At 41.6% G+C, this 21,432-nt stretch overlaps 1 protein-coding gene across 1 annotated transcript; it reads right to left on the minus strand.

Moving 5' to 3' along the window:
• Positions 1-1,885: 1,885 nt before the first annotated feature.
• On the minus strand, positions 1,886-15,747 carry gnmt (glycine N-methyltransferase). The gene is made up of 6 exons (XM_029641056.2): positions 15,372-15,747; positions 12,816-12,943; positions 11,126-11,239; positions 7,273-7,415; positions 2,526-2,644; positions 1,886-2,151 (listed from the first exon to the last, which is right to left on the minus strand). The coding sequence occupies exons 1-6, from the start codon at positions 15,578-15,580 to the stop codon at positions 1,980-1,982; spliced, it is 885 nt and encodes a 294-aa protein (XP_029496916.1). The 5' UTR covers positions 15,581-15,747; the 3' UTR covers positions 1,886-1,979.
• Positions 15,748-21,432: the final 5,685 nt, after the last annotated feature.

The raw sequence follows: 21,432 nt of genomic DNA on the forward strand, positions 1-21,432 counted from the left end.
TAACAATGGGATCCAGATGCAGTCGCTATAAACCGAAGGCTCATGCCTTTGAGTGATAGCTCCCAAGTAGGGCTGTTACGGGTGACCGTATTACCGCCACACCTGCCTCTGACCGCAGTCAAATTCCATGTGACCCTTTAGTCATGGTAACTAGGCTTCTCCAAACTCAGAGTGCTGCTGATTGTTAGTAGCCTACTAAACTTGCTAACTGCCTGGTAATAAGCACTCTATTGTCCCTCTAATCACTCTGACATCAATGCAAATATGTTCGAAAATCTAATCAAACACTTCATGAACCCATGGGCTCATGTTGCACAACATTTCTTTAGGTTACGCAATTGCCTAAAAAGAGGATCTCATCAGCTTTCTAGAGGCTCTGCCTAATATATTTATTTCTCAACATTCCCAATATTAAGCACATTGCTTCACTTTACAACAGGAGTATATCCTACCTGGCTGGCATGAAAATGAACCATGAGAAAAAGAGTCCTCTTACTCGCCATTTAAGTTCATAGATGACATGTATTTTTTCCCCCTGCTCCGAGACAGGAGCATGATAATGGTACATTCGAAATCAAAACTCATTTCACACACATTATTTAGTATATGTAAAGACAGGATTAAATTAAGAACAGTCTGATGGGTGAAAATATTAGCCTATCACTTGTGAATGTGTGCAGTAAGGCAAGAAAGAGCACATCCTTTTTTTAAATTACTTCATGATAATCAAAAAGGTTTGTATCATAACTAAAGTGGCCAAATAACGTCTTAAAATTAAGCACATTAAATCTGCTTTACAACCGGTGTGGAGCCTAACTGGCATACATAGGCAGCACGTACGTGAGTTTGGTGAAGATCATTTTCACCATGAAAAATACACCTTTATATAATGCATTACATGCATAAATCACATTTGCGGTCACATTTGAGAAGTGTTTTCCTGCTTATGGATTGCATTTTGGAACATTCACACCTATAGCCTACTGCAGTGTGAGAATTGCTGCACTTACAAATGTGAAGTAGCCTAACAAGATTTTAAGATTAATGTTCAGATCTGTTGCGTCAGCCTCATTGCTTTTAAAGTTTTTTTGATGCGAGTGGTTGTATTAATTTGTGATCTATCACATCCCACAACTGTCCCAGAGTATGTTTGGAATATTTATCTCGCACAGAAGGACAAGTTGACCAATAGAATAGATCAACTTTTATCCTATGGGAGATCTACTTAGGCTAGTGCGTTTGCTGTTCGTTAGGCCTACTCATCTTGTTGGCTGACAAAAAGTTAAAACTGTCTATATTTTACATCTTCAATACGCGCCTCTGATGTGTCCGTCTTCACTTGTAGCCTACTTCGGGGCTGAGACCCATGTGAGAAGGACCCGATCACATAACAGGCATTGGCTAATAATAATAATTGAGATATCAGAGAGCCATGTGAGTAAGAGGTGCGTCAGAGCACGACTGCCAGGAGAATTATAATTATAGTCAGGACACAACGGCCACATTGGCCGCAAATGGCATGATTTGTTTTAAAATGGCATTACGGCAACACAAGGGGGATGCCGTTAGGAAATTCAAGGCCTGGTGAGAATATTATCAAGTGGCTTGTAGGCTGTGTGTGGAAGCCAGGAGATGCTAAACGTGTTTATGTTAATTCATTGTAAATTACGGTGAGACCGGCAGTTATTTGCTCGACAATCACCGGCTGACAAAATACTACCAAGCATGGTTGGTAGATGCTTCCACATCACTCAAGATGGCTGTTGAGTGTCTCGTCTCTTGCGTTGCCTGAGAGTTAAAAGCCCCTGAAAGACCAAGGGATCGAACAGCATGAATATGGGCATTTGGGCTCAGGTTTGTTTTGGTTCAGAAAGGGAGAAGAGGCGGTTTGAACAGAAGGGTCAGCAGAAGAGACAGAAAGTGTAGGGAGAAATAATGAGGGTTGAGATACAAAATCGTGGGAAAGTTCTGTGGGGTCCCTAAGCGGTCTTCTTGACCACGTGGATGAAGTAGCAGGGGGCCTGGCTCTGGCCAGGGGTGTAGGTCTTGAAGTCGCCGTAGACACTGTGCTCACACTTCCCGTGGAAGGCTCCCGTCAGGATCTCTTTGAAGTTGTCAATACGGTGAGGGTAATAGGACAGGCGGAATTTGCTGCGGGAACACAGACACGAGGCATAAAAATGGGGGATCACACTTACTCTCCTAGCCAACAAGAACTAAATTAACAAATATAAAATGAAATTAAGATTTTAAACTTCAAATGTAAAATAATACTGGACTAAATTATGAATTTGGTTGGAGGCAAGTAATCACATTTACTGGGTGATTTATCTCACGTGGTATGTTACAAGTAAACTTTTACAAGTAAAAAATAGCCATTCAACATGTTTTGAAAAGAGAAAACAGAACATTGCGCTCCATTGCAAAGGTGTAAGGTTGTCAATATATTTGACCGCATCTTAATGTGCTCATGACAAGTTTTACAATGCATTATGAATACATCTTAATGATATAAGTAGTTGTACCTAAGTTCGGGGGAACTCTGTGGGCCCTCTGGCACCTGTACGGTGTAGTCCAGGGTGATCATGTGAGGCTTGTTGTCGACCCACAGCACAGAGGTGGTGATGTCCTGAGTAAGATCACTCTGAAAAATGACAGACACACGGGGGTTAGCCACAAAACAGTATGGATAAGGACATGCATACAGCATAATACCGAGGCATGGATGCAAACACTAGCATGTAAGAGAACTCATTACATTTTATTATGACTACAGTATATTGGTGTAAAATAGTACAGAAGACAACTGTAACCCTTCAGTGGCCAATATAGGGGCATAAACAAAGTGTTGATAGCAAGGTGGTACTGCTAACTAATCACGTAAAAATAAGGAAGCTGTTGCTATGAGCAACAAGACGTTGGGCGCTGACAGACTTTTTCCGTAAGTGGGGGGAATTTGCTTAAGGACTGTTTACCTGGCCGTATTTATAGGCTGCACTTTACCAGACTTTAAGAACGAGTGAGTAACTTTGAAAGCAAGTGCTTACATTTTTAAGCAGGCCTAAGAAATAAAAAAAATTGTAGATTCCAGTCTACTTCTATCAGGGCATCGAGTTCAATAAAATCTGCATCTACTTTCCTGGACTCTCTGAAATTGTTTTCTTTGCAAAGAACACAATATCCGACAGGCTTTTGGGAGATTTATGCCGAAAACTCATCTGCTGGCCAGTTTTGGCAGGAATAGCATCCCCATAAATTACTGTGTCCGAATGACTTCTTCAAGCAGTAAATGCACTGATAGCACTCCCACATAGGCCTGTGGTTCTCAGCATACTTTAGGTTACTCAACCCCCAGTACCCCCTCATGTGATCCAGAGTGGCGAAGCGGTCTAAGGCACTGCATCCCAGGCTGTATCACAACCGGCCGTGATTGGGACACAATTGGCGCACAATTGGCTCAGCATCGTCCGGGTTAGGGTTTCGCCGAGCTAGGCAGTCATTGTTAAATAAGAATTAGTTCTTAACTGACTTGCCTAGTAAAATAAAATATGTGCAACTGATGCAGTGGCATTTATGATTCTTGAAGTACATCCTGTGGATAGGCCAGGTAACCCCCAGGGGTACTAGTATCCAAGGTTGAGAACCGCCGACATAGACTTTCACCGACCAAACACTTTTTACCTTTAAAACCAGACAGCTTCAGTTTCTCGCACTTCATAATTCTCATGAAAAACTAAGTAACATTTCCTCATATTTTATATTTTCCTGCGCAACAAGGCTCGGCATAAACTGTGTTAAAATCAGAATGGCAATTTGGGCTAGTGATTGCGTAAGTGGTGCAATAGCACTTTACCTTGGGAACTATTCCAAGAGATAGGTTTATTTTGAAGGGAGTGAAAGTTTACAGATAGGATTCCCTTGGAATATTGCAGCTTTAGGATTCCCTTGGAATATTGCAGCTTTAGTATCCCTGTTGTGATTATTAATGTTTCCCCTTGCCATGCGGTCATTATACATACACACAGTACCAGTCAAAGATTTGGACATACCTACTCATTCAAGGGTTTTTCTTTATTTTTACTATTTTCTAAATTATAGAATAGTGATATAAAAATGAAATAACACATGGAATCACGTGGTAACCAGAAAAGTGTTAAACAAATCAAAACATATTTGAGATTCTTCAAAGTAACCACCCTTTGCCTTAATGCCAAGCTGTCATCCTCTCCACCAGCTTCACCTGGAATGCTTTTCCAACCATCTTGAACGACTTCCCACATATGCGGAGCATTCGTTGGCTGCTTTTCCTTCAATCTGCGGTCCAACTCATCCCAAACCATCTCAATTTGGTTGAGGCACTCCATCACTCTCATTGGTCAAATAGCCCTTACACAGCCTGGAGGTGTGTTGGGTCATTGTCCTGTTGAAAAACAAAAGATAGTCCCCACAATGCGCAAGCCAGATGGGGCAGCGTATCACTGCAGAATGCTGTGGTAGCCATGCTGGTTAAGTGTGCCTTGAATTCTAAATTAGTGTCACAAGCAAAGCACTCTGACAACATCACACCTCCTCCTCCATGATTCGCGGTGGGAACCACACATGGGGAGATCATCCGTTCACCTACTCTGCATCTCACACACGGTTGTTGGAACCAAAAATCTAACATTTGGACTCATCAGACCAAAGGACAGATTTCCACTGGTCTAAGTGGCCACTGCTCATGTTTCTTGGCCCAAGCAAGTCTCTTCTTATTGGTGTCCTTTACTGGTGGTTTCTTTGCAGTAGTTCGACCATGAAGGCCTGATTCACAGTCTCTTCTGAACAATTGATATTGAGATGTGTCTGTTACTTGAACTCTGAAGAATTTATTTGGGCTGAAAGCCGAGATGCAACTTATCCTCTGCACCAGCGGTAACTCGGTCTTCCTTTCCTGTGGCGGTCCTCATGAGAGCCAGTTGCAACTGCACTTGAAGAAACTTTCAAAGTTTTTGAAATGAATTGACTGACTGACCTTCATGTCTTAATGTAATGATAATTTCCCTTTGCTTATTTAAGCTGTTCACGCCATAATATGGACTAACAAATCGGGCTTCTATATCTTCTATATACCACCCCATGGATTGTCTCAAATGCTGATTGTCTCAAACGCTCAAAAAGATAAGTCTTCATCGACCTGGCAAAGGCTCGACTCTGTCAATCACCACATTCTTATCAGCAGACTCCACAGCCTTGGTTTCTCAAATGACTGCCTCACCTGGTTCACCAACTTCTTCTCAGATAGAGTTCAGTGTGTCAAATCGGAGGGCCTGTTTGGACTTCTGGCAGTCTATGGGGTGCCACAGGGTTAAATTCTCGGGCCGACTCTTCTCTGTATACATCAATGAGGTCGCTCCTGCTGCTGGTGATTCTCTGATCCACCTCTACACAGACAACACCCATCTGTATACTTCTGGCCCGTCTTTGGACAATTAACAAACCTCCAGACGAGCTTCAATGCCATACAACACTCCTTCCGTGGCCTTCAACTGCTTTTAAATGCTAGTAAAACTCTTCAACCGATCGCTGCCCGCACACGCCCACCTGTCTAGCATCACTTCTCTGGACGGTTCTGACTTAGAATATGTGGACAACTACAAATACCTAGGTGTCGGGTTAGACTAAACTCTCCAGACTCTGATTAAGCATATCCAATCAAATTAAATCTAGAATTGCAGTCCTATTTCACAATAAAGCATACTTCACTCATGCTGCCAAACATACCCTCGTAAAACTGACTATCCTACCGATCCTTGACTTCGGCAATGTAATTTACAAAATAGCCTCCAACACTACTCAGTAAACTGGATGTAGTCTATCACAGTGCCATCCGTTGTCACCAAAGCCCCATAATAATAATACCCACCACTGCGACCTGTTTGCTCTTATTGGCTGGCCCTCGCTTCATATTCGTCACCAAACCCACTGGCTCCAGGTCATCTATACGTCTTTGCTAGGTAAAGACCCGCCATATCTCAGCTCACTATAGCAGCACTCACCCATAGCACGTGCTCCAGCAGGTATTTTTCACTGGTCATCCCCAAAGTCAACTTCTCATTTGGCCGCCTTTCCTTCCATTTCTCTGCTGCCAAAGACTTGCAAACAAATTGCAAATGTCTTTCTTTTTTTAATCACTGAAGCTGGAGACTCATATCTCCTTCACTAACTTTAAGCATCAGCTGTCAGAGCAGCTTACCAATCATTGCACCTGTACACAGCCCATTTTTAAATAACCCACCCAACTACCTCATCCCCACATTGTTTTTTGCTCCTTGGCACCCCAGTATTTTTACCTGCACATCCACCTTCTGCACATCTATCACTGCAGTGTTTAAGTGCTAAATTGTAATTATTTTGCCACTATGGCCTGTTTATTGCCTTACCTCCCTAGTCTTATTACATTTGCATACACTGTATATAGAATTTTCTATTGTGTTATTGACTGTACGTTTCCTTATTCCATGTGTAACTCTGTTGTTTGTGTCACACTGCTTTGCTTTATCTTGGCCAGGTCGCAGATGTAAATGAGAACTTGTTCTCAACTGGCCTACCCTGGTTAAATAAAAGGTGATTTTTATTTTATTTTAAACACATTAAGGAAAAAATACCCCAAATTAACTTAAGGCACACCTGTTAATTGAAATGCATTTCCAGGTGACTACCTCATAAAGCTGGTTGAGATAATGTAAAGAGTTTGCAAAGCTGTCATCAATGCAAAGGGTGGCTACTTTGAAAAATCTACACTTTTTGATTACTACATGATTCCATATGTCATTTCATTGTAATTGTGAAGACATCAAAACTATGTAGAAAATAGTAAAAATAAAGAAAAACCCTGGAATGAGTAGGTGTGTCCAAACTTGAATGGTACTGAATATATATTTTATACACCGGATAAGTTCAGTGAAACGTGTGGTTTTACAGGGTCAGCCATAGTAGTACAGCACTCCTGGAGCAAATTAGGGTTAAGTGCTTTGCTCAAAGGAACAAACAGATTTTTCACCTTGACGGTGATACATGTCATCCCCCCCAAAAATAACAAATTAACTAAATAAAAGGGTAGGTAACTTGATAGATAGATTAGATGGAAGAAAGGAATGGTTGGTCAGGACAGAGCGACAAACTAATATGATAATCAGATGGATTGACATAGACTAATAGATATGCCAACCACTGCTGATACGTATTGTAGTATGTGAATGCAACGTTTCTCAAACGTTTGTTTTTATTTAGTACCTTGTAGTAGATGTTCTTGCCCTGGGGCGCTCTGCCTGTCTCCAGAATATAGTCGTAGTTACGGTGGTCAATGATTAGGATGCCCCCTGGTCTCACCATGCTGGCGATATTCTGCAGGGCTAACTTCTGATCACTCTGGTCCCCTGGGATAGACAAACATCAATAAATCTTAACCACAAAACAATCAATATACTATTACTGGCAAAAAATATATATACACACTGCTCAAAAAAAAATAAAGGGAACACTTAAACAACACAATGTAACTCCAAGTCAATCACACTTCTGTGAAATCAAACTGTCCACTTAGGAAGCAACACTGATTGACAATAAATTTCACATGCTGTTGTACAAATGGAATAGACAACAGGTGGAAATTATAGGCAATTAGCAAGACACCCCCAATAAAGGAGTGGTTCTGCAGGTGGTGACCACAGACCACTTCTCAGTTCCTATCCTTCCTGGCTGATGTTTTGGTCACTTTTGAATGCTGGCGGTGCTTTCACTCTAGTGGTAGCATGAGACGGAGTCTACAACCCACAAGTGGCTCAGGTAGAGCAGCTCATCAATGCGAGCTGTGGCAAGAAGGTTTGCTGTGTCTGTCAGTCAGCATAGTGTCCAGAGCATGGAGGCGCTACCAGGAGACAGGCCAGTATATCAGGAGACGTAGAGGAGGCCGTAGGAGGGCAACAACCCAGCAGCAGGACCACTACCTCCGACTTTGTGCAAAGAGGAGCAGGAGGAGCACTGCCAGAGCCCTGCAAAATGACCTCCAGCAGGCCACAAATGTGCATGTGTCTGCTCAAACGGTCAGAAACAGACTCCATGAGGGTGGTACGAGGGCCCGACGTCCACAGGTGGGGGTTGTGCTTACAGCCCAACACCGTGCAGGACGTTTGGCATTTGTTAGAGAACACCAAGATTGGCAAATTTGCCACTGTGCTCTTCACAGATGAAAACAGGTTCACACTGAGCATGTGACAGAGTCTGGAGAAGCCATGGAGAACGTTCTGCTGCCTGCAACATCCTCCAGCATGACCAGTTTGGCGGTGGGTCAGTCATGGTGTGGGGTGGCATTTCTTTGGGGGGGCCGCACAGCCCTCCATGTGCTCGCTAGAGGTAGCCTGACTGCATTAGGTACCGAGATGAGATCCTCAGACCCCTTGTGAGACCATATGCTGGTGCGGTTGGCCCTGGGTTCCTCCTAATGCAAGACAATGCTAGACCTCATGTGGCTGGAGTGTGTCAGCAGTTCCTGCAAGAGGAAGGCATTGATGCTATGGACTGGCCCGCCCGTTCCCCAGACCTGAATCCAATTGAGCACTGGGACATCATGTATCGCTCCATCCACCAACGCCACGTTGCACCACAGACTGTCCGGGAGTTGGCAGATGCTTTAGTCCAGGTCTGGGAGGAGATCCCTCAGGAGACCATCCGCCACCTCATCAGGAGCATGCCCAGGCGTTGTAGGGAGGTCACACAGGCACGTGGAGGCCACACACACTACTGAGCCTCATTTTGACTTGTTTTAAGGACATTACATCAAAGTTGGATCAGCCTGTAGTGTGGTTTTCCACTTTAATTTTGTGTGTGACTCCAAATCCAGACCTCCATGGGTTGATAAATTTGATTTCCATTGATAGTTTGTGTGATTTTGTTGTCAGCACATTCAACTATGTAAAGAAAAAAAGTATTTAATATGAATATTTCATTCATTCAGATCTAGGATGTGTTATTTTAGTGTTCCCTTTATTTTTTTTGACCAGTGTGTGTGTATGTATATATACATTTTATCTTTCAAGACACTCAAGGACATCTTACATTAAAAGTAGGTCTCCATAAAATCAAAAAACAAGTGCATCAAATAAATAAAAAAATCCGGCATGATGGTGTTGATGTGAGCCATGACTGGCCCTTCAAAGCACTTCATGGCTACCAACGTGAGTGCCACGGGGGGGTAATAATAATAATAATTTTGGCAGGTTATCTTCGCTTTCTTGGGCACAGGGACTATGGTGGTCTGTTCGAAACATGTATGTATTACAGACTCAGTTGAAAATGTCAGTTGGTCCACGCAAGCTTTGAGAATAAGTCCTGGTAATGCATCTGGCACCGCGGCCTTGTGAATGTTGACCTGTTTAAAGTTCTTGCTCACATTGGCTACGGAGAGCGTGATCACAGTCGTCCGGGAACAGCTGGTGAGCTCATTCATACTTCAGTGTTTCTTGCCTCGAAGCGAGCATTAGAAGGCATTTAGCTTGTCTGGTAGGCTTGCGTCACTGGGTTTGTCTTTGTAGTCCGTAATAGTTTGCAAGCCCTGCCACATCAGTCGAGCATTAGAGCCGGTGTAGTAGTATTCAATCTTAGTCCTGTACTGATGCTTTGCCTGTTTGATGGTTGGTCTGAGAGCAGAGCAGGATTTCTTATAAGCATCCAGAATAGTGTCCCACTCCTTGAAAGCGGCAGCTCTATCCTTTAGCTCGGTGCGGATGTTGCCTGTAATCCATGGCTTCTGGTTGGGATATGTATGTACAGTCACTGTGGTGACGACGTCGTCGATGCACTTATTGATGAAGCCAGCCTGCGCTAGCAAACAGTCCTGTAGCGTAGAATCCACGTCATCTGACCACTTCCGTATTGAACGAGTCACTGGTACTTCCTGCTTACAAGCAAAAACTAAAGCAGGAATCAGGAGGATAGAATTATGGTCAGATTTGCCAAATGGAGGGCGAGGGAGCGCTTTGTATGCATCTCTGTGTGGAGTAAAGGCGGTCTAGAGTTTTTTTTCTTCTAGTTACATACGTGACATGCTGGTAGAAATTACGTCAAATAGATGTTTGTTTGCTGTCTGGCCTTAAACAGCTCATGAGTGCCAGCATCTGTTTATGGCGGTAAGTAAATGGCTACGAATAATATAGATGAGAACTCTTGGTAGATGGTGTGGTCTACAGCTTATCATGAGGTATTCTACCTCAGGCGAACAATGCCTCGAGACTTCTTTAATATTAGACATCAGTGGTTTACCTCGCCGGTGAAAGCATCCGACCATCCTCCCCTTTTCTCTGTCTTTTCTTCACATGGATGACAGGTATCTGAGCCTGATCTTGCCAAAGCAGGTTATCCTTTGCGTCAGACTCATTAAAGAAAAAGTCTTTATCCAGTTTGAGGTGAGTAATGACTGTTCTGATGTCCAGAAGCTCTTTTCGGTCATAGGACGGTAGCAGCAACATTATGTACAAAATGAGTTACAGTGTGAAAAAAATAAAATAAAAAAAGCAGTTGGTTAGGAGCCCGTAAAACAACAGACATCACCTCCAGTGCCATTATCAAAAGTACAATTTAAAATCAAAGGGCAAGACAATACAGGACAGATACAAATAGGGAGGGGTTGGGTACAGGATACAAACCCGGTTTATGGTAAGTTATTAGGTTTAGGCGGTAGGTTTGGGAATAGGAAACGGACCTCGTTTAGGGTAAGGGTTTGGGGGGAATATAAGAAACTGTTAAGGCACTGAAGGAAGGGTAGAGAGAGTCAAACATGGACCATAGGCTTTCTTGAAGAGGTGTTTAAAAAAAAAAGATGACTATCTCTGCATGTCGTATGTGTGGGGAGTGCATTACTTGTATACTGTTACTAGTACTTATACTGTTATAACGGAACTATCAATTATTACTTGCAAGGTCAGATATCATCCCGGTCCTGCAAAGCTACACAACGTGCAGGCTTTCGTTCCAGCCCAACACAGAGAAGGCACAATAATAAAGTACCAAGAACTTCAAAGCGTGCACAAATAAGTTGTGAGTCCAAAATCAGTTAGGTAATGACAATACTGGCTGCCTACCCCTCACTCACCTTTGAAGTCTGGCAAGTGAGCGAAGGAGTTTCCCAGGCAGATGACTGCATCAAACCCATTCCCTGGCTTCTGCACATCTTCTGTAAGCGTCAGCCAGTTGGCCTCTTCGATCACTGGAAGAGGGTAAGGAAAAAGAGGAACAAAATTAAGAAATTATATTTAGGTCTAGAGTATTTTCTTTGACATCTTCCCTCCTAGTTTAATACCAATTAGGAAAGCTGAGGAATTGTGAGCTAAGCTTTAGCTCAGCAGGCTAACAAATAGAGATGTTAACGGCTAACCGTTAATCAGGTAACGGCCAAAAATAATTTTACCGGTCATACTTATTGGTCTATAGGGTCATTTGCATAATTGTGTGGAGTTAAACTGCAGCGTGTATATTTTCGTTCGTCATCATGCAGCTTATCATCACACACCCATAGCATACAGAGCCTACCACCTGTCAGACAGCACAAGAGTAGCTCCTCAAAAAGTATGTAGGCTACTGGAGTAAAACCTGTTTTTGTAAGCCTAGTTATTGCACAACAAATAAGAATTCTCAAATTAAACTTTATGTCACATGCACTCAACACAACAGGTGTCTTTCACCTTACCGTGAAAGAACTCAACTCTTTCTTGAACTGCACTGCTTTAAAATTATAAATTAACACAAAATAACAAAGAGGCCATATACGATTCTAAACGCAATCACGTGTTAACTTGCGACCACGATTAAAAAGGAGACATTTTAATTTTTGAACTCTGAATTAAAGCGCACCTCCCATTCACCCTTCAGGTGTATAGGCTATAAGCCTGCCTACCGTTGACTATCAAAGTGTCACCCACCACCTTGCAATGTGATCTTGAAGTAGTAGAATTGTTTGAAACCTGAATGTTTTACTTTACTTCAAATGATGAGGCATGTCTTACCTTGCGAAAATCCACCCGTAGAAATGTGGATGCAATTATTTTATAAGACTTCCTTGTGCCTTTAACAGCATTTCTCACCTGTTCTACATATCAATTTTCTTTCGTTATCCAGAAGCCAAAAGGCACAATCCTAGTCATAACCACAACGCATTATAGTTCTCGCTTTTAGATTCCCCCTCTTTCTGAGTTAACTGAGATTTTAATCTTGGTCACAACTGCTCGTATTAGGTTAAGAACGACGGTGTTCTACACAAATTGCCTTTTGGCAAATGTTTGAAAATGACGTTTTATTAGCTGCTTCATTACAGGACTTGCATGTTCAATAATAGGCTATAGCCTTTTGAACAGTGAGACGATAGGCTTGCTATTGTTGCATGTTTCCATTAAGCTCTTAATGAAAAATGTCCAGTCCTTGTATGCATACGTATCAGAAAGGAAGAGGCAAAGCGAGAAGTTTCACTCTCGCCAAAATCTGTCCAAAACAAACCCATATTATTTTGGGCATAAGCTTGTCGCCTACCCTCCCACCTAGGGCCGACTCCCATTGTTAGGGCGGAAACTTAAGCATCTCATCATTATATACAGATCTCTAATAGTATTTTCTGTTGGTCACATCATTTTACTGTTTGGAAAACATGTTACTGTTGTTGACCGGTTAAATGAAGGTTAGTTAGTCAGTCAGGCGGCAGCAAAATTGACCGAAATGTGCATGCCTAACAAAGCATTGTTGCGCACAGGAGAAGCAGATTTGAATCTGTCAGACACACCATCACTACTCACCCCACTGGTCAAAGGCACGCTCTTTTCTTCTCTCCCACCTTTCCTTCAGCGCGTACTTGAGCATTTTGTCGCTGGCGTCCACGCTCGTCATCTTAAATCCCTCCTCAACCAACATGATGGAGTCCACGCTGCAATAAATCAAAACCATTGGTGTTGGGTTTTGAAGTAATTATTTGCTTATCTAACCTTCAAGGAGAAGTTCAGGTGTGGAAATTGTTGTAGAAACACATAACGATAAACATTCAGTAACATGGCAGTAACAAAACCACAGGCCTATACGAAGTTGCCTAGCTTTGTGCTAAACTAAGCTAGCGTCAGCTACCCAGTCCCTAAATGGTCCTAAGCTAAACTATCACTGCTTTTGTTGGGTGTGTGACTCAATTCAGTGTGTTGCTAAGGTTAAAGGCAAACAGTCTGGTTGATGAAAAATGGATAACAAACACCTTACAAATGATTACCAATATGTACAGTGACACCTGCAACAGTTTTGTTAAAGCCAATGCTCATACATTTTAGTGGACAGCGAACACACTATAGAAACATTTGTGAATGGGGTGGACCTGTGCTCAAGCTTTTGCTGAGCTGGCAGTCTGTGTGCCAATTATTTCCATAGTAGACCATTGCGACACAAATCGAAACAGCATTGGCAGTTAAATTAGTCACTCACTGTATCATTGGTTGAGAAGAGGGATTTAGTACTCAGAGAGCAAGAGTATATAAGTAGATCAAATGACAAAACAACTAGATGGTTTGCTATGGCAGAACATTCCAAAAGCCCCAAATAGGATATAGCACGGACACTCCGAAATAATCCAGTTCCACCAGCCATGTTTACTTTGGGAGATACCAGGGCACACTTGCCAAACTCAAAAGGTCTACTGCACTACTCTGCCAGTATGTTCATACAACCATGGATTTCTCGTTGGAAATTAGGATAATTCTACAACTACCACACGGTTTGCTATGTGAATTAGGACACGTTAGGGCCATAACTCAAATTAGCTCAGTAGAAGAGTACACCAGATAGTGACTACTGTACAAACCAACCGGATATCAAGTGTAGCAATGATACAATGAGTAGGTTAACACATTGTCTGAACTTAGCCAGTCAAAATCTTTTCCAATTCTTCTACTTACTAAATCATGGATACAATATACAACCCTGACACTTATGTAGGCTTTTGCATTGACGATCACGTCTTTGCCAATGAAATATGCCTTTGTTTCCAATAATCTATGGTCTCTCCAACAATGGCGACATAACAGAATGCTGGATGAAAGAAGTTTACAATGTTTGGAAAAACATGTTGATGACTAGCAGCTTCCTAGATTATTTGACCTCCAAAAACAGATACACACTATCCGTGTGGAGGAAAACCAGTCAAAACACACCACTATCAGACCAATATTGGTGCAAAGCACTGAGTCACTTTTTCCCAGTACACACCCTTACAGAAGGATTAGATGGGCTATTCCTTGGACTCTTCCAACTCGATGTGCTGGACAGCCTATTCCAACCTGCAACATGTACTTTTTTCATGGGTGTGAGTCACGCCATCTGCCCAGCCAATCTGAAAACAGCTCCACATTTTACCCCTGCATGAGTGAACATTTGGTATGTGGCAAAACGTTTCACAAGCATTGAAGCGGTACAGCTAAAAGGAGCTGCTAAAAGTAAAGTAACTGCAGTGGACAGCAACCTGCTGTTGCTTTTTGGTTATTTTGGAGAACATCCGTTAGTCTTTTTAAGAGTTATGTTTCATAACTTAAACATGCAGGTAGTGCCTATAATTCTGTATACTATGCCCTGAATAGGGACCCATAATGAAAACAAACATCTCTTCACACGTAACAAGTTGGTCCATATTGTGTAAGAAAAAAATACATAAATTTACTATAATAAATCAAAATGTACGTTTTATGCCTTAAAGGTGTAATCCCAAAACTGCTGATAGGGTTATGATAGTGAGCACTAGTAGGTATCAAGGTATGTAAACATGTATACCCTGCTTTCTGAAGTGACCCAATGGCAGCAGTTTGCAACTGAGCATGTGTTGGTAATATCTAGGGAAATAAATTTGCCACATTGGGTTCCATTCAGTCTTTTGAGCTAATCCATATCCAAAACAAATCCAGTGTTGCGTAAATGTGGGAAAATTCGTAAATTCGTAAATTGCAGTTCTCAACGCTGAGCAGATTTCCTTAAATATGCCTACATTTCCGCAGAATAAATGTGCTTTTCATTCGTTGAAGGCTGTCCTATCTAGCCAATACACACGACGTTTATTTTGTGGAAGCGTACATTGCATAAAAAGCAGGTGGTAACTAATGGAATATTTCAGCAACTGCAATCAAGGCCTAGCCAAACGCTAGACACTAAAGAGACGATGCTACAAGCAATACGAACCACACGTAAATCTGACAGGTTGGTTTAGAGCTCGATGTGTTATGTGCTTATTATAGGGATGTTTGCAGTGGTCTACGAGGGCCTACAAACTGTTGTGTACGGATAAACGTACAGTTAAGAAATACTAGCTGTATCGGCGACATGCCTACCCTGTGCCGCAGGCAACATCCAGTATCCTTTGCACACCGTGCTGTTTTAGCAGGGACACCACCCAGCTTTTGTATTCTTCCGTTCTACTCCGCGTGTCTCCGATGTACAGCTGCCACACCTTTGCTGCTTTTCCGTCGGCATATTGATCAGGAAGCCCCACGGAAGCAACGCCGAGAGAACGCGTCCGAAACACACTGTCGACTGACATTCTGTATCTTCAGGGATCACACTGCTACTTTGTGCAGAAATATCAAATTCTAGACTAATGGAATATTTATGAAAATATTGAGGCACGTATTATATATTGCTATCCGTATTTTTTTTTTGTCTAGCCTTTCACCACCTAAATCTTAACGGTGTTATTATTATTTATACTAGCTAGAGATAAACTGGAAGCGAAACTTTAGGCCAATGAGACGCCTGTATACTCACGCCTTCTTTCTGATTGGACACGGCGTAGTCCTCACGTCAACATTGAGGAGTTCAATTAATGTCCGGGCATCTGCTGGTAAAGCGGGTTAGCATTGATTGCATTCTATTTTCAAATGCAAAAAGTAATGCTTTTGATTAAAAAAAGGGTTTATCTGCCTTAATGAAAACAAGTTTGAAAATGTGAAGATATATTTTATGGAAAAGAGATGTATTTTTATGAAGGAAACATAATTTTGCCTAAGTGGCTCAGATTACTGTTCGATTTGAAGATGCGCTCCTCACTCACCGCTCGCGGGCCATATCCCGGTGCACTGCGGCACAGGTTAATACAACTCCCTCAATCGTATGAGGTGATGAAACATGGATCAAAATTCTCCGCCCTAAATCTAGTATTTCATCAGTTGTATGAAAGTAAAACAGATGTTGATGCCGCTGAATGAAATGTGTGGTTAAGGCTGAATTTAAGTGAAACATTTGAGTGAAACATTTATTTGTAGCCTATTATAGTTATAAGCAATTATCAACACAATTGTAATCAAGAACTGATGCTACAAAGTAGTTTTTCAAAGTCCACAATACACAAACTATGTAGGCCTTAACCACTATCAAACGTTTTCAATTACACCATTTGTCTATTTGATGTTTTTTTTATTAGTCTGCAAAAATTTACAGCACAACATTAAATTGTTTATGGGGCAGGTTTTCTCTACACACCCAACGGTCTGTAGGAAAGTAGACACCTCCTATGCTGATTGGCCAGTAGACTTCACCACAGACCCTCCACCCTCTGGTTCAGGCAGATCCGGTACTATCCAGGCCAGGGTAAAGGTTTGGGTAGGTTACTTTCTAAATGTAATCCGTTACTAGTTACCTGTCCAAAATTTGTTTCTGTAATGTACCTTTTGGATTACTCAAACTCAGTAACGTTATCTGATTACATTCAGTTACTTTTAGATGACTTTCCCCCTAACAAGAGGCATTAGAAGACACAAATGTATGTTACCAATTGAATGACATCTATTGCAGAATAAATCAATGTTAAAGTTTACATAGCTGGCCATATATGGATGTTAAATGGTACTTTATGGGTTGGTTATGTAGGCTTCTTCTAACCCATAACTTTCTACTACATATAATATGATTAAATTACATCTTTACATTAATATTTGTATTTGTATTTAATAGGGATCCCCATTAGCTGCTGCCAAGGCAGCAGCTACTCTTCCTAATATGTTCCTGGGGTCCAAATATATATATATTTTTTTTATAAGTCCAAAAATTGATGTAGCAACCTCAGATTGCCCCTTTAAGTCTATCAAAGTGTGCAAATTTGAGCATGTCTCCATTGACCTATGTATTTTTTTCCAGCATGAATTAGATTGAGCAATAAAATTCCCACTTTTATTACGTAGGCTGGGATCCGCAATATGCATCTTTTGCAAGAGCGCAATCTTCACTGGCTGTCCACTGGCTTCAAAAACAATGATTGATAGGCATTTTAAACTTCCTGAATTCAACCATTATTGGGTTCAAATACACATTTACATTTGTGAACAGCCATCCACAACAACCACAATCCGTAAGGCGCAAATAGCTAAATTAAAGAGCAGCAGTGAGATTCACATCAATGCACTATGTAGATATCAATAATAAGTGATATCTGTATCGCCATAGACTACACCACAAATTGGATAATCTTTGGATGCTGACAGCTGTCGCACAATTGGAAGATATAGCTTGGACTGTAGCCCACAAAAGCCTATTCCTGCTCTTTTCCCGCGATCCATCAAACACATTTGGTGTGTCATCATAGTGGTCAATGACTTGTGGTCAGACTCGCTCAAGTGGAACAAACTTGAACTTGCGCCTTTTTTCACTGCTGATTTGAATGTTATTGAGAAAATAGAGAAGCGTCATATTTTATTTTTCTTCTTCCATCATTCTTAAATGGAAGAAGTTGGAAGTGTAACAGTTGTTAAAGTACTATGTGAATTTCACAAGGTTCATATAATCAATATGTTGTGTTGATTTGTTATGCATGCCTGCATCCTGGGAGAAGGGGAGTGTGTACTTACGTTTTGCCCAGTGTGCTCGTGCTCAAATCATTTTGATGCACTGAGAGAGGTAGGCACGCTTTTTCTGTCTTCAGAAAAGTTTGATTCTTTTAAGTACAAAGTCATACACACAGTGTTTTGTTCATGAATAATGATGTATATTTAGAGGTTACTCATAAGTGGATGCTATTGTTAAGATGCACTTGTAATTGTACTTTTTAGGATGATATCAGCATTATGAATTCAACATGTGGTTAATAGCTAGCTAAGGTATTAGCAGGCTATTGTATGTGTGAACGATGGCTAGCTCCTCGAATGATCCCAGTCCCTCCTATTGTGCATCTGTTGTAGAAAGAGGCGACGATTCTCAGAACATATGTGCTCTACAAATGTTTTATTTCCTTTTGGATGCAGATGCAGGATGCAGAGAGTCAGTTCTGCTTGATTAAAACTACCTGATCTCCAAAGTCCACGTTTATAGTCTCAATCAACCACACACAACGCAGAGTTACAGCGGTGCAGTATAGCACCGGCTACAGAAGCACCAAGATTCTTCATAGAGCTGGCCACCCGGCCAAACTGAGCATTTGGGGGAGAAGGGCCTTGGTCAGGGAGGTGACCAGGATCTCGATGGTCACTCTGACAGAGCTCCAGAGTTCCTCTGTGGAGATGGGAGAACCTTCCAGAAGGACAACCATCTCTGCAGCACTCCACCAATCAGGCCTTTATGGTAGAGTGCCCAGACGGAAGGCATTCCTCAGTAAAAGGCACATGATAGCTCACTTGGAGTTTGCCAAAAGGCAACTAAAGACGCTCAGACCATGTTGAAGCAAAGATTGAACTCTTTGGCCTGAATGCCAAGCGTCATGCCTGGAGGAAACCTGGCACCATCCCTACGGTGAAGCATGGTGGTGCCAGCATCATGCAGTGGGGAGGTTTTTCAGAGGTCAGGGACTGGTAGTCTAGTCAGGATCAAGGGAAAGATGATCGGAGCAAAGTACAGAGAGATCCTTGATGAAAACCTGCTCCAGAGAGCTCAAGACATCACACTGGAGTGAAGGTTCACCTTCCAACAGGAAAGCGATCCTAAGCACACAGCCAAGACAACACAGGTACGGCTTCGCGACAAGCCTCTGAATATCGTTGAGCGGCCCAGTCAGAGCCCGGACTTGAACCCGATCGAACATCTCTGGAGAGACCTTAAAAATAGCTGTACAGCAACGCTCCCCATCCAACCTGACAGAGTTTGAGGATCTGCAGAGAAGAATGGAAGAAACTTCTAAATACAGTTGTGCCAAGCTTGTAGCGTCAAACCCAAGAAGACTTGAGGCTGTTTTTGCTGACAAAGGTGATTTAACAAAGTACTGAGTATAGGGTCTGAATACTTATGAAAATTTGATATTTCCGCTTTTTTTTTAGATACATTTGCAAACATTTCTAAAATCCTGTTTTTGCTTTGCCTGCTCAGCACACATTTGGGGGCAGTCCTGGTATGTACACTTACAGATGCATGTACACAACACACACGGGTGCATTGACATGCATGAACCCAAACACATACACCAGAATGCTTACAGTACGTTCTTAACTCTGTTACACTTATGACGTCACGTTACATAGCCTACTCACAAACACACACAGTACAGTTTAGCACTGTACTATGACCAAACGATATAAATGTGTCCAGATACACACAACACTATACAGTGCTGCATTAGGAACACAAAGTACATACCCTCTTACCCCAATTATGGAGTATTCCTTCATGTTCTAAATGTCCTTAAACACTTGCTTTTATTTGTTAAAGGCTTCAGTCCTTTTACTTCTGGTGCTGCTATTGAGCCAAAAGGGGTCCCTTAACTGGACAGAAATCTTGGTATTTCATTTGACAGAAAGGGGAACACTTCCCCACACACAATCAGAAAGGAAACATTGTTTGCCTAAAACTATTAAAAGTATTTCTGTGGTTTTATAAGATAATATGTTCATATTCTATCATATACTCTATGTATACTTGAACTTAACTAGACTGTATCTACTACCTCAAGGCTTTGGGAGTAAAAGGCTGAAGCACAGGCCAGTCCAACCTGCGAGAGTAGGCTGATGCAAGTTTCCTTTCCAGTTTTTTCATCAACCTGACTGAGCTGGAATCTTTGGCTTAGTTAGTCACCTTGTGTGTTTGTGTGTGTGTGTGTGGTGTGGTGTGTGTGTGTGTGTGTGTGAGAGAGATAATATGGCTATTGCTGGCAGGATCAATGGCACTCAGCGTTGACAGAAAACATATGAATTTACATTTTGTAATTTAATTTGGAAATGTAATATTCCCAGGTTTTGATGCAACACTCACAATGCAAATAGGAAGAATGAGAGGCAGTTAATTTATTGTCATATTCTTATTTTCCTGTCATATTCTCTTTTGCAAGTCTTTCTTTATTTTGTAGCCGATTATACAATTATCAAAAAATAAAAGGATGTCATAGTGTGAGTCATTGTGTTATAGGCAGCATCAGAATGACTAGGCACTTTATTGCTGCCGGCTCATGATTGATTTCTATTACTAATGTGCTACTAGAAGGTGTGGCTGTTTGCCTGCTAAGGAGCTCCTGGTACAGTCATAAAAAAACATGCCAAGATTATTTTTTTTGTTGATAATCCATTTAAGATGGGGACATATAAACACTACCATTCAAAAGTTTGGGGTCACTTAGAAATGTCCTTGTTTTTGAAAGAAACTCGTTTTTTTTGTCCATTAAAATAACATCAAATGTATCAGAAATACAGTGTAGACATTGTTGTAAAGGAGTACTGTAGCTGGAAACAGAAGATTTTTAATGGAAATCTACATACAGAGGCCCATTATCAGCAACCATCACTCCTGTGTTCCAATGGCAGGTTGTGTTAGCTAATCCAAGGTTATCATTTTAAAACGCTAATTGGTCATTAGAAAACCATTTTGCAATTATGTTAGCATAGCTGAAAACTGTTGTTCTGATTTAAGAGGCAATAAAATCATTTGTGGGTTTGATTACAGGCTCAAAATGGCCAGGAACAAAGACCTTTCTTCTGAAACCCGTCACTCTATTCTTGTTCTGAGATATGAAGCGAGAAATTGCCAAGAAACTGAAGATCTCATACAATGCTCTGTACTACTCCCTTCACAGAACAGCACAAACTTGCTCTAACCAGAATAGAAAGAGGAGTGTGAGGCCCCGGTGCACAACTGAGCAAGAGGATAAGTACTTTAGGGTGTCTAATTTGAGAAATAGATGCCTCACAAGTCCAACTGGCAGCTTCATTAAATAGTACCTGCAAAACACCCGTCTCAAAGTCAACAGTGAAGAGGCGACTCTGGGATGCTGTCCTTCTAGGCAGAGTTGCAAAGAAAAAGCCATATCTCAGACTGGCCAATAAAAAAATAAAAAATTACGATGGGCAAAACAACACAGACACTGGACAGAGGAACTCTGCCTAGAAGGCCAGCATCCAGGTCGCCTCTTCACTGTTGATGTTGAGGTGTTTTGAGAGTACTATTTAATGAAACTGCCAGTTGAGGACTTATGAGGTGTCTATTTCT

Source organism: Oncorhynchus nerka, linkage group LG28, assembly GCF_034236695.1.
Source record: "Oncorhynchus nerka isolate Pitt River linkage group LG28, Oner_Uvic_2.0, whole genome shotgun sequence".
Classification (NCBI taxonomy): domain Eukaryota; kingdom Metazoa; phylum Chordata; class Actinopteri; order Salmoniformes; family Salmonidae; genus Oncorhynchus; species Oncorhynchus nerka.